Source organism: Myripristis murdjan, chromosome 1 (genome assembly GCF_902150065.1).
Source record: "Myripristis murdjan chromosome 1, fMyrMur1.1, whole genome shotgun sequence".
Lineage (NCBI taxonomy): Eukaryota > Metazoa > Chordata > Actinopteri > Holocentriformes > Holocentridae > Myripristis > Myripristis murdjan.
In genome coordinates this window covers 41601975-41614616 of record NC_043980.1, presented here as the reverse complement: position 1 = coordinate 41614616, position 12642 = coordinate 41601975, and the positions used below count along the sequence as shown (strand labels likewise).

At 43.4% G+C, this 12642-nt stretch overlaps 1 protein-coding gene across 1 annotated transcript; it reads left to right on the top strand.

Annotated features, from left to right (window-relative positions):
• The first annotated feature begins 4968 nt into the window (after window positions 1-4968).
• LOC115362682 (uncharacterized) lies at window positions 4969-6866 on the top strand. Its single transcript, XM_030056721.1, has 3 exons — window positions 4969-6302; window positions 6534-6795; window positions 6843-6866. The coding sequence occupies exons 1-3, from the start codon at window positions 5422-5424 to the stop codon at window positions 6864-6866; spliced, it is 1167 nt and encodes a 388-aa protein (XP_029912581.1). The 5' UTR covers window positions 4969-5421.
• The last annotated feature ends 5776 nt before the right edge of the window (window positions 6867-12642 follow it).

The following is a 12642-nucleotide window of genomic DNA, read 5'->3' as shown; positions in this document are numbered from 1 at the left end:
CAGTTGCTCTGCAGATGGTGTGTGTCTCATATGCTTTTCTGCATAGTACGCTAAGCAACTCTCCGCCAAAACACTAGGGGGTGCGGCTTTTTTTCTGCAGACCTACATAGACTCTGTGATGTATAGTCGCTGCTCTTCCTGTTGTTGTGCCAGCAGCGCCATTTCTAAAAGGAGCAGCAGTTGTTATCGGAATTCGACTCGTCGGTTAATTTCGAAATTACGGCTTTAACATTGAAGACATGGCCACCGAGAGAGAGAGATTAATGCTGGAGCTGGAGCTAATTAGTATTGAACTACAACTAGCACTACAACAGGAAGTGAAGCTGGAGGGGCGAAATGCCGGATATGATGTACTTCAGAGGACCAATCATAGCTCTTGTTGTCTGTGTAGGGTCTGCGTAGGGGCTATGTGGGGTCCATGTAGTTACAATTTTTTTTTTTTTTCACAGATGGCCTGCAAGTTTTGCATTTGTTACGCATACCCCCTGTAAGCTTCATGTACGCAGAACCATAATTCGCCCTTAAGTGGTGTGTGTTAAGACTGTGACTCTGCACTGTGTCTGCTACGAGCAAAGTTTTCCAACTGACTTTATATCAAAAACCAGCTGGTAAGAGCGAGTAGATGGTAAAAAAAAAAAAAAAAGAAGCAGTGAGAGATGCAACGCGAGTCGCATTCAGCCTGTCTGCTCAAAAGCAGCGCGTCTGTTACCAACCAAGTTTAGCAGAAACTCTACTGACTATCAGTGATTACAACCTGAGGGAAGAGCGAGCTGAAACAAACCTGACCACTACTTAAGAGAGACGCGACGTGAGCTGTCACACCTGAGTGAGTGACAGAGAGGTTGTCACTGAGTATGTTTACATGCACACCATATTCCGGTTCAGGTCAATATTCCGGCTAAGGTAACTGCGCCGCGGCAACTGGAATATTCCGTTTACATGTTACTTGGCAAGCTCCCGTGTTTCGGCGTATTCCACTCTCTGACGTAATACGACACTCAGCCGCGGGGGGCAGCAGTACGCGTATCGGCGTCTGGTCTGCCGGAAAAACAGACGAAGAAGTCTTCGTCTTCTTCTTTTTCTTCTTCCTCTGTCGCTAGTTCTATCCCTGCGTTCCAATACCCATACTACCATACTATTTAGTAGGGAAAAAAAGAATTAGTATGTCCCAATACATACTAAACTACATACTTTGTAAGGGCAGCTGCAGTACATACTAAAAGTAAAAAGTATAAGTATGCGATTTGGAACGCAGGGTAAGTTTTCTCCCATCGATATCCTCCATGATATTTAAGTCTTTCATTAGCTGAAGGCAGACTGCAGTCTCCTGGCTCTTGCTGCTGTTTGCCATGCTGTTTTCCCCGCTTGCAGGTAACCATAGCAACAAAGACGCCACAGAATTCCTTGCGAGTCGAGCATGCGCAGTCATGACTGAATATTCCGGTTCAGGGCGTTTTCCGGCTAAAAGGTGTTTACATGCCCCAATATTCTGGTTGGAACAGGCATATGCCGGGGGTCTTATTCGGAATTCTCTCCAACTGGAATATGACCTTAATCGGGTTCGGTGCGTGTTTACATGACACGTGCACAACCGGAATATTGCGAATATTCCGGTTAATACAGGAATAAGGTGTGCATGTAAACGTGCTCACTGTGTGTATGTGTGTGTGAGAGTGGCTCAGCTGCAGTGAACTGTGTGTGTGTAGGGGAGGGGCGCTGTGTGCCACTGGCCTATCACACAACGTGGACACAGTCAGGTACCCAGTGAGAAGTGCTTGGCTTCCGGCTTCCTGGCAGGCAAAGCACCGCCGTCTTGCTCTTGGTTTTTAACCATTTTTTAACTGATTTTAATCCTATTTCTCCACTGAACCCATCCTTTTAGTCGACGCTGGTTATCCGCTTCTGCAACCGTAAAATCTTTACCATCGTTGCAGCGAATCGCTAGTTTTAAACTGAGGTCGCTAACCTGCTTCTATGTGCCTGCTAGCTCCGGTTTGTTTTTAGCCCGGATGCTAGCTAGCCTCTGGTGCTCCAGAATCATCTCCACCGTGAGGAACTGAATCGGAGTCTTACCTGTGGTGGTGATTCAATCTCAGTGGGCCCGTCAGGGCCCTCACGGGTAAGATTCCTTCCTGGCAAATTTCTCCAAGCTGAATCCTCCATCCCTGTAGCCTCCTTGTTATTGGCTCCATACGGAGCCCCCGGCGCTCTCCATGCCCTTCGCTGGCTCTCTCTCCTGTTCTCCTCCTCTCTCAGATCCACCGATGGCCCCGTCGGCCCCGACAGCAGCAGTTGCAGAGCTGAGATCTGAACTCCGGTCCTTAGAGCGGCTCATCGATGACCTCCTCCGGCGGCAGTCGGCGCTGAGCACCCAGCTAGCTGTCCTGGAGCCTGACCACTACCAGCGGCCCTTGGCTCCTCCTCCACCGGCAGCGACTGCAACTAGTGCCCCGGGCTCAAGCTCCACTCACTCCTGGTCGGACGTTGTTAAGGGCAGGAAAAGGTGCACTAAAAAACTTTCTCTGCCCCTCTTTGACCCATCGGACGCCGGCAGCGATGTTATCCCTCTCTCGAACTGCTTCTCTCCTCTGCTGACGCTTCCCTCCGAGCCCGTCTCGCCTCCTCCCGCTCGCAGTGCGCCACAGGTCCGAAAGCGCCCCTCTCCCGGCAGGGTCAGCTTGCCTTCGGTCTCGCCTCCCTCCTCATCTTCCTCTTCAGCCCCTCCAGAACGTAAACGACCCCGTTTGTCACCCCCACAGCCCCAAAATTTTCACTCGGTAGCATGGGCGTTTCTTGGACCTCAGGACATTGGGGGCTGAGCCCACTGCCTTGTAGGGGGGTCCGGGGGTATTCTCCCCCGGAAAAAAATTGATAAAGAAGCTCTATTTTTATGCTTTCTCATGCATTTTGGCACCTTTTTTTTACTTGCAAAAAAACTGCAACATGTACTTTAAAAACACCCATTTATTTTCAGAATTAACAATGAACAATATACAAATGTCTCTCCAAACTTCTGCTCTCTCTCAATCTCACTCTCCATCTCCTCCTCTCCATCTTCTGTGCTCTCTCTCTCTCTCTCTCTCTCTCTCCACCTTCTGCTCTCTCTCAATCTTACGCGCTAGCTGTAATGATCTGCTTAAATGCAATAATTAAGCATTATAAAATGGGTGCTTCCCATGTGATTGGCTGAGCCGCGTTCCATGCCATTGTAAAATCAGGGTAACCCACTGGCAGACCACAGCACAAAATATCTCCGCGCCACTGTAAATGGACATGGCGTTGCCTAGCAACCAACTACTCTGCGCTCAACTTCCTCGTTAGGTTACATTTGTTTCAAGACTTTGTAAACAAAATGTCAGACTTTGTAGTGAATTTTAATTTGCTGAGTGGCCTGAGCCTGGATGAGTGGTTGGTGTCTGTTAAAGGATGCTGAATTCACCACCAGCAACAATGTTTTCGCTGGTTTGATAAAGAAACTCCGCCGAGAAGGACGTGACAAATCTTCCCACCACCAAGCCATAACTGAGGCAGACTGCCAGAAGATGAGGCACTTTCAGGCACGAAGTTCAGACACACCTTGGGGGCTTGTCTGTAAAGTCTGGTTTGACGTGCAGCTTCATATGGGACGCAGGGCGAACGAGGGCAACCGCAAATTAAAGGCCGACTCCTTCAGCATTCGCCACGACGAAATTACCTAAAACATGTCACCCTGAATGCACAAAAAATCATGAAGATGCTGCCGAAAAAAAACCATAGAAAGCCTGCGGGGATTCATATATGAGCAGCCGGGTAACCCACTGTGTCCGGTGGCCTCCCTGGAGAAATAGCCTACCTCTCCCTGCTGCCTCCTGATCCACCTGCCTTTTATCTCCACCCAAAGCGGACACAGTGTGACAGCGCCGATGTATGGTAAATTAACAGTATAACTTTATTAATGTTGTTATTGTTACATCCGACGTTAGGCATACGTCTGCGCAAAAACGCACCTGCCGCGAATGCCGCTTGAATAGCGCACGGTGATATTATATTCCTACTCCGTAGTAAACCGCAGAGAGGAGGAAAAATTATCCGGGGCTAAAGAAAAAACATTCGGGGCTAGAGCCCCAGATGCCCAGGCCAGGCGACGCTACCGAGTCGGTAGCGTCACCCTCCCTCTCGCAGCCACCTGCTGCTGCTCCTACTGCCGCTACCTCTGTCCCCTCTGCCAACTCCTCACGGATGCCTAATCAGGCTACGAACTCAGCTCACCTGAGCTGCCCTAGTTCACCCTCCCCACTTCACAAGTTAAACCCAAAACTTGCCCTCTATAAAGACAACACTGTGTCCGAGCGCTGTGAGATTTTGGTGGTCGGAGACTCCATTGTCCGCTTTTTAAAGCTCCCTGGAGCCATTACCTACTGTCTCTCTGGGGGGAGGACCTCTGATTTTATTGAACTTATTCTAGCTCTCCTCGATTTGCACCCCTCCACACACACTGTCATCCTGCACACTGGCTGCAATGATGTCATGGCTAGGAACTCCATTCAACTGCACTACGAGCTGGAATCGCTTGTCTCCACAGTTGAAAGCCTGGGCAAAAGATGTATTCTTTCAGGCCCCATCCCTGTCATGTCCAATAATTCAGAACGCTTCAGTCGTCTTTTTAGTTTACACAACTGGATGAATAACTACTCCACAGCCACTGGTATCGGGTACATCAGCAACTTTGACTCTTTCTGGACCAGGCCAGACCTTTTTAAGCAGGACAGACTTCATCTTAACAGGAACGGGACTAGAGAACTGCAACATAATTTTACTAATTTTATTGCTTTTAGCCTGGACTGATATTCTGCACAGCACGACCCACCCCAGCATCCACTTTCTATGTGTGTTAATGCTACACCTGTCACTGCGGGTTCTGCTGTGGCTCACTCGGTTTTCCCTATCCCGGTTTTAATGTCAAATAGACAGGGTGGTTTTTTAGCTCCCTCTCACCACTGTCGCAGAAACAATCTTGTCGATGTCAGTTCCATCTCTCCAATCCACCCTACAAGTTCAACTCTCTTCTGTTTACTCAATGTAAGGTCTCTCAGAAATAAGTCTTTTATCTGTCAGGATTTTATTCTATCAAATAACATTGACTTTTTTATCATCACAGAGTCTTGGTTATGTCCCGATGAATACGCCCCCCTCATTGAAACCTGTCCCCCTGATTATCTATTTTTCCATCAGCCGAGACCATCAGGTCGTGGGGGTGGTGTTGCCTGTATTAACAAAAATGCTTTTAAGTGTTCTCCAGTTTCATTTGGCTGTTTTACCTCGTTTGAAATTCTCAGTTTTATCATCAGAAACAATTTGCCTTTTTTATGTGTCTTAATTTACAGACCACCGAAGCTAATCTCAGGTTTTATCCAGGATTTTTCTGAGCTGCTATCTGTCATAATGTTAAAATATGACAGGGTCCTGATCCTTGGTGATTTTAACATCCATGTGTGCTGTCCTTCTTCCTCTCCATTTGCTGTTGATTTTATTAAACTTTTAGATTCTTTTAATCTCACCCAACATGTCAATTTCCCCAGCCACTCCAAGGGGCACACATTAGACCTCGTCATCTCCAGTGGTCTCAATTTGGGTGAGATAAATCAAATCGATTTTCCTGTCTCCGACCACAATGCTTTGCAGTTCCAGATTCCATTTCTCTTTCCTGACTCCAAGCCTACGTCTCTGTTCCACTCTCGCCCCCTTAACTTACAATCTGCTCCAGTTTTCTGCCAAGCATTTACGAAATATAGGGAATCTGTTAATAATACAAGTCACACTGTTGACGAGCTTGTCAGTGTTTTTAACAGCTCTTGCACATATATTTTAGACTCCATAGCTCCGGTCAGACTCAGACGGTCCAGGGCCGCCTCTTTGCCCTGGATAACTGAGGAGGTAAGGAACACAAAGAGACAATGCAGGAGGGCTGAGAGGAAGTGGAAAAAAGACAGAAACTGCACTTCTCTTGCTACTTTGAAAGATTTAATGTTTTGCTATCAGCTCAAAATCAAAGAAGCAAGAAATTGTTACTTTTCCAATCTTATTAGAACCCATGATCATAATCCCAGAATCCTCTTCAAAACAGTCAACTCTATTATTGGTCCTCCTCCTAATCAGCCAGTTGAACCCACCGCTGAAAAATGTGAGCGATTTCTTAATCATTTTATTTCAAAAATCAATAACATCCGCCAGAATTTCCACTCCATCTCTAGACAGCCTGACTCTGATTCCTGTCCCCCTTCCACCTTAACACAATTCAGCCAAATTTCTCTGTCCACCCTGGAACACACTGTTACAGGCTCAAAGTCCTCCACCTGCCTTTCTGATTGTATTCCTACCTGGTTTTTAAAAGCTGTGCTTCCGACGGTTGGCCGGGATATTGTAAATATTATTAATTGTTCTTTATCGTCTGGGATTTTTCCTTCTCATTTTAAACATGCTGTTGTTTCTCCTCTTTTAAAGAAGCCTTCTCTCGACCCAGCTGTTTTTAGTAATTTTAGACCTATTTCTAAACTACCTTTTTTATCCAAGATTTTAGAAAAAACTGTGGCATCCCAGTTAATTTCTTTTATGAATGAAAATCAGGTTTTTGAAAAATTTCAATCAGGGTTCCGTAGGCTTCACAGCACAGAGACCGCTCTGGTCAAGGTTGCTAATGACCTCCTGCTGGCCGCTGACTCTGGTTTTTATTCAGTCTTAATTCTCCTCGACCTCAGCGCCGCCTTCGACACGGTCGACCACAGTGTCTTGATCAATCGTCTGAAGCACAGTGTCAGAGTCAGTGGTGTGGCACTAGACTGGTTTACTTTCTACTTGTCAAATAGGTCCTTCTCTGTCAGTCTCGGTGATGCCTCCTCTCCATGTGCTCCCCTCTCCTGTGGTGTTCCCCAGGGGTCCATCTTAGGTCCCCTCCTCTTCACCATCTATATGCTACCCCTGGGACACATCCTGCGTAGGCACAATATCAATTTCCACTGCTATGCTGACGATACCCAGCTCTATGTACCCCTTAAACCTGGTAGCACTGATGCCTCATCCATTCTGTCCTGTTTAAGTGAAGTCAAAACCTGGATGTACAACAACTTCCTCCAACTAAACGACTCGAAATCTGAAATGATCATTATCACACCCTCTGGCCCCAGCACTAGCAGTGTCCATGATATATCCTCGAGTCTGAGAGTTTTCTCTGATAATTTGTGCACAGAGGCTCGCAACCTTGGTTTCCTATTTGACTCGAATCTATCCTGTGATGCTCAAGTAACCAAGGTTGTTCAAACATGCTTCGCCACATTAAGACAGCTGTCGAAAATCCGTCCTTTCCTCTCCCCGGCACTTTTAGAGATTATCATTCACGCACTGATCTCTTCCAGACTTGACTATTGTAATGCGCTTTACTCTGGTATCAGCCAACATAACATTCATAGATTACAGTTGATCCAGAATGCCGCCGCCAGACTCTTAACTCACACCAGGAGAAGTGACCATATTACACCAGTTCTAGCTGTCCTCCACTGGCTTCCTGTGAGTTTTAGAATTGATTTTAAGGTGTTGTTACTTGTTTTTAAAGCCTTAAACGGCCTGGCTCCTCCTTATATCCAAGACTTGTTAACCCCTTATGAGCCTGGCCGTAGTCTGAGGTCCTCTGGCCGGGCCCTTCTGGAGGTCCCTTACTCTCGTTTGGTCTCGAGAGGTGACCGTGCCTTTGCTGTCCGGGGCCCCAGACTCTGGAACGCCCTGCTGGAGGGCCTCAGGCAGGCAAACTCTCTGTCATCTTTATATCCCTTCTTAAAACTCACTTTTACCATTTGGCCTTTTCTTAGTTGCTGGTTCTGTCTTTTATGGTCTTACTATTTTATGGGGACCCCTTCTGGTTTTATTGTAATTTCATTTTGTTTTATCCTCACTTCTATTTTTATTTTTTTTTTATTTTATTGTATTTTATTATTTTATTATTTTTATGTTGTTATTTTATTTTATTTTATTTTATTGTGAAGCACTTTGTAACTGTGTGTTTTGAAAAGTGCTATACAAATAAAGTTATTATTATTATTAATCTGATACTTGTTTCAGCCGAGTATCCGGCTCAACCCTATGAAATACTGACATAATACTTGCAAACGGGCAAAAATAATGGTAAATGGACTGCATTTCTATAGCACTTTTCTAGTCTACTGACCACTCAAAGCACCTTACAGTGTTTGCCTCATATTCACCCATTCACACAGAGGTTGCCATGCAAGGTGCCTAGGTGTCCACCAAGAGCAGTGCCATATGTTCCATGTTCTGCCATAAAGTTGACTTTTATGATACCTATAATGTTCAGGTTATCTGTTTGTCACATTAATGGACGTGTTCATTCAGTTCTATGTTTGGCACTGAGGTCACAGTTAGTGCTGCTGTTGTACTGGACTGCATTTTATTGAGGTGTTTCTACTATTCTGTCCCCCTCATGCATATAAAGAGGGAGGACAAAAAAAATTCTGTTTTTTTTTTTTTTTTTTTTTTTTAACACATCCTCCACAATGTCAGCAAATACTGAACATGATAAACTTTCTTAAAAAGATAGAATTCATGGCAGAGCTGTTGCATTGAACAGCATTAGATTATACAGGTGGTCATAATGCTATGGCTGATTGGTGTATACTGTCCGCAGTAGGCGTCATTTTGTTTAAGATTTGGTATTTCAAATCAATTCAGCGGAAAACACTGAGAGATTGAGGTGTCAGGTGTATGTTTACTTAAACTGGAAACCTTCCAATTACAAGACAATTACACTACACCTGAACCACGCAGCCACCTATAACAGATTCATGCTAACAAAGCTTCAAAAGCAGATGGTTATTTTTGGTAGCTTCAGATTCAGCAGAAAACACTGAAGAGATTGATGTGTCACATGTGTATGTTGGTTAGAAATTATGGCGGTAAACAAAAACTGAGCGGTTGTTTGAACCAGGAATTGCTAGCAAAACTTGCTTGCTTTAAACATGGCACTGCTGTCTACTGATGGTCATTCACTTACTTCCAAAGTAGGTGTCCTTCATACCTTACACAGCTGAAGGAAAGAAATTGGAAAGTCACATTGCTTTTAAAAGTCATAGCACACTTCTCCGAATCAGGCCGCATGTTTTTTTATGTTTGGTGTATGGTGGTAACACTAAATTTGTGGGAGGAGTGGTGAACCGAAATTTGTATTGTTGTTCCTTCTGATGTCACAGACATTCATATTTACTTAAGAAAAGTTTCAACACACTCTGGAGGAGCCAGAGATCAAACCAGGAATACTCCGACTACCAGACCTCCACTCTACCTCCTGAGCCATGCTGCCCTGGGACTCTTGAGTTATAAGGTGATCCAGTGACAACATTTACTCGATGAGGAAAATACGTGTCTTCCCCTGGGCATGTGGCGGAGACAGAAGCAATCTCTGGCTAGCAGATTAAGACTACTGTGCAGATCCCTGATAACATTATTATAGCTTAATTTAACTATGGAATAAACAATGAATGAATTACAGACTTTTTAGTATTTTAACCCTTCTGAACATAATGTGATTTTACTGTTTTTAAACAATTTTTAAAAACATCTGATGAATGGTTTCTTATCTTATGGTCTTTTTTAGCCTTATCACAGGATTTTAATCTAGACCATGAATTTACTAAGTTTTTATCTCTCAGTGTGTTAACTTGCTACATATTAACTTGTCACAGTTACTCATCTTCCAGTCTACCAATGTATTTGCACAAACAAAAAAGCCCTCTCTTGAGCTATTGTCTGGTTTGTCCATTTTGGGCTACTGTAAAAACATGGCGGCGCAACATGGCAGCATCTGTGGACCCTCTTCCCTATGTAGACGTTAAAGGCTTAACAAAACACACAGATTATTATTTCCATGTAATTATACACTACTAAAAATATTTATGAATATTATATTCCATTTCTGACAAAATATCACTCTAAAACCAATACACTGTTCCTTCAAATCAGAGCATGTGAAAAAACAAAAAACAAACCAAAAAAAAAATGAAATGTTAAATCCGAGCTAAGAGTCTGTCCCCATGCATGCATGATGACATGGCACAAACTGAATTCCATTCATAAAAGACGAAAATCCATTTTGGCTTAACTTGTCTGAGGCTGCCTCCCTCCACCTCTCTCTCTCTCCCTTTCCATCCCCTCTGCCAACCCTTTTGGCTGAGGTAGATGGCCACCCACCCAGAGCAACATTCTACTCAAGGTTTTTGGCCCTGTTTAAAGGGTTTTTTCCTCACCACTGTTCCCCTCTGCTTGCTTTTGGAGATTTTGGTTTATGGGATTGGCCAATATCTGTTGAGTTTCTTTGAAGTGTCTTGAGATAACTTCTGTTGTGATTTGATATGTTGTACACTGGCACCACCTCCTGGACACAGCATTTACAGCAACAGAAGCCAACCAGAAGAACTAAAAGTGCCACTACTCATTAACATAGACTAACATACCTCCAAAACATATAAAATATATGTTGAGTGTGTCCTCATTCATCCACAGATTGGATTACAAATGGCAAAAGAGGGGAAGTATTAAAACTGGGTGGGGCAGAATAAGGTGAATAGAAGAGGGATAGATTAGAGGATAGAAGGGAAGGGAGGGCAAGATGGAGAGGTGGGGGGACTAATGAAGAAATTGGAGTATGGTGAAGAAGGGAGGCAGGAGAAGGCAGGAAATAGATTGAAAGGGAGATGTAAAAGGGAGAGAGAAAAAGCTGGAGGAGGAAATGAAAGTGTAGTACAGATGGAAGCATAGCCAGTGCTGTGCAAGTTCACACTTCACAACAGCTAGATCAAAGATCAGATTAAAATGAACTAATTTAGTTTTTTAGTTAATTTAGTTAATTTAATTTAATTTAGTTTAGTAATTCGTAGTTCAACATTTTGAATTTTGAACTAAATTCACAGTCTAACCCTAACCCAAAAATGAACTAGTTCACATTAATTTAATCTATTTTTTAATGAGCTGCTCTGAGGTATTCTTTTTCAGTAGAATATTCTCATTCCATCAACAGCCTTAAATCATTACCACACTTCCCAAACTAAATGAAGGACTGTATACTACAATGGAATCACAAATAAAGTTTACTTTTAAACCAAGAAAAATGAATGTGAGTAACTGTTTTACCATCAAACACTGTGTCATACAGCAGGATGACTCAAACGGATCTGTTTGCAAATGTAATTCAGCTCTATAGACAATTTTTATAATGCAGAAAGTGAAAAAAGAGGCGCGTTAAAGGTAAACCCTATATGCAATGGAAATTTTATTTAGCCTGCAAATACTAAACAATTAGCAAAAACTAACCAGCATATCGTAAAACAAAAACAAAAAACAAACAAAACACACACACACACACACACACACACACACTATATGGAAATAGAAAACAGAATAAAGTGATTTTTTTCAGAGGATAACTGCCCATGGTTTCATGTGATGACATTTTGGGGCTATATTGATCTATTCATGGTGAAACGCAACGGACTGATGAATGATAATGCTCAATGGACACCACTTTTGGACCCCTAAATGCAAATAGCATCTCAGCTCTGTGAATGCGTGTATGAGCTTACATTTTATAATAGGCTAAACGTAATCTTGTATCTGTGGGCCTAAATAGAACTCAAATGGGGACCTTAATAAATATACCTATCTATCGATCTATATTTACATATACACTCAGTGATCACTTTTGTTAGGTTCACCTGTACAATTCAATGCAGTGCAATGGATTTATAATGTTTAGTTTTTGTTGACATTGTTGTGAATGTTTAAATTTAATTATATGTATATTATTGCGGTTTTAGTTTGCAGAGGTCTTGAACTGGACCACTTTATATTGACAGGTGTTTCTATTTTTTGTCCTCACTATTTATACACATGAAGGCGACAGAATAGTAGAAACACCTCTCAATAAAATGCAGTCCAGTCCAACAGCAGCACTAACTATGAGCTCAATGCCAAACAGAAGTGAATGAACGCCTCTGTTACTGTGACAACAAGAAAACCTGAGCATTATAGTCACCATAAGAGTAAACGTTATGGTGGAGCAGTTGTATTGGATTATATTAGATTGTGCAGGTGCACCGTGTGTATACATACATACATACATAGAGTGTACTCACTCACACACAACACATACACACACATATACAATACAACTGTTCTTATGATACCTATATCCTCAGGTTTTCTTGTTGTCACAGTAATAGAGGTGTTAATTCAATTATATGTTTGGCATTGAGCTCATAGTTAGTGGTGCTGTTGTACTGGACGGCATTTTACTGAGAGATATTTCTACTATTCTGTTCCCCTCGTGTGGTAAAGTCGTAGAACAGTCCATAGTCACTGTGATATTTAGCGGGTTTATGTGAAGTTGTCGGCTGGTCTCGATTTGTTCTCGTGCCTCATCGGTATTCCGTGGTTGTCCTCAGCGCGCGCCCCCCGTCGAGCACAGCAGCGGAGCGCGCACTTCAGACGAGAGAGACTACGGCATCTGCAGAGCTGCAAACACCTCCTCCCGAACCTGTTCAACCATTATGATTTTCTCCCCCGTGTGATGGAGGGCTCACTTTGGTAGGAAGCAGTACTATACTG

Excerpts from the sequence above, each read along its gene's own strand:
- LOC115362682 (XM_030056721.1), top strand. The coding sequence starts at position 5,422 with ATGTTAAAATATGACAGGGTCCTGATCCTTGGTGATTTTAACATCCAT. Across the intron at positions 6,303-6,533 it reads ATTTCTCTGTCCACCCTGGA|ACCTTTTTTATCCAAGATTT; the intron begins ACACACTGTTAC and ends TATTTCTAAACT. Across the intron at positions 6,796-6,842 it reads GTCTGAAGCACAGTGTCAGA|GTCCTTCTCTGTCAGTCTCG; the intron begins GTCAGTGGTGTG and ends CTTGTCAAATAG.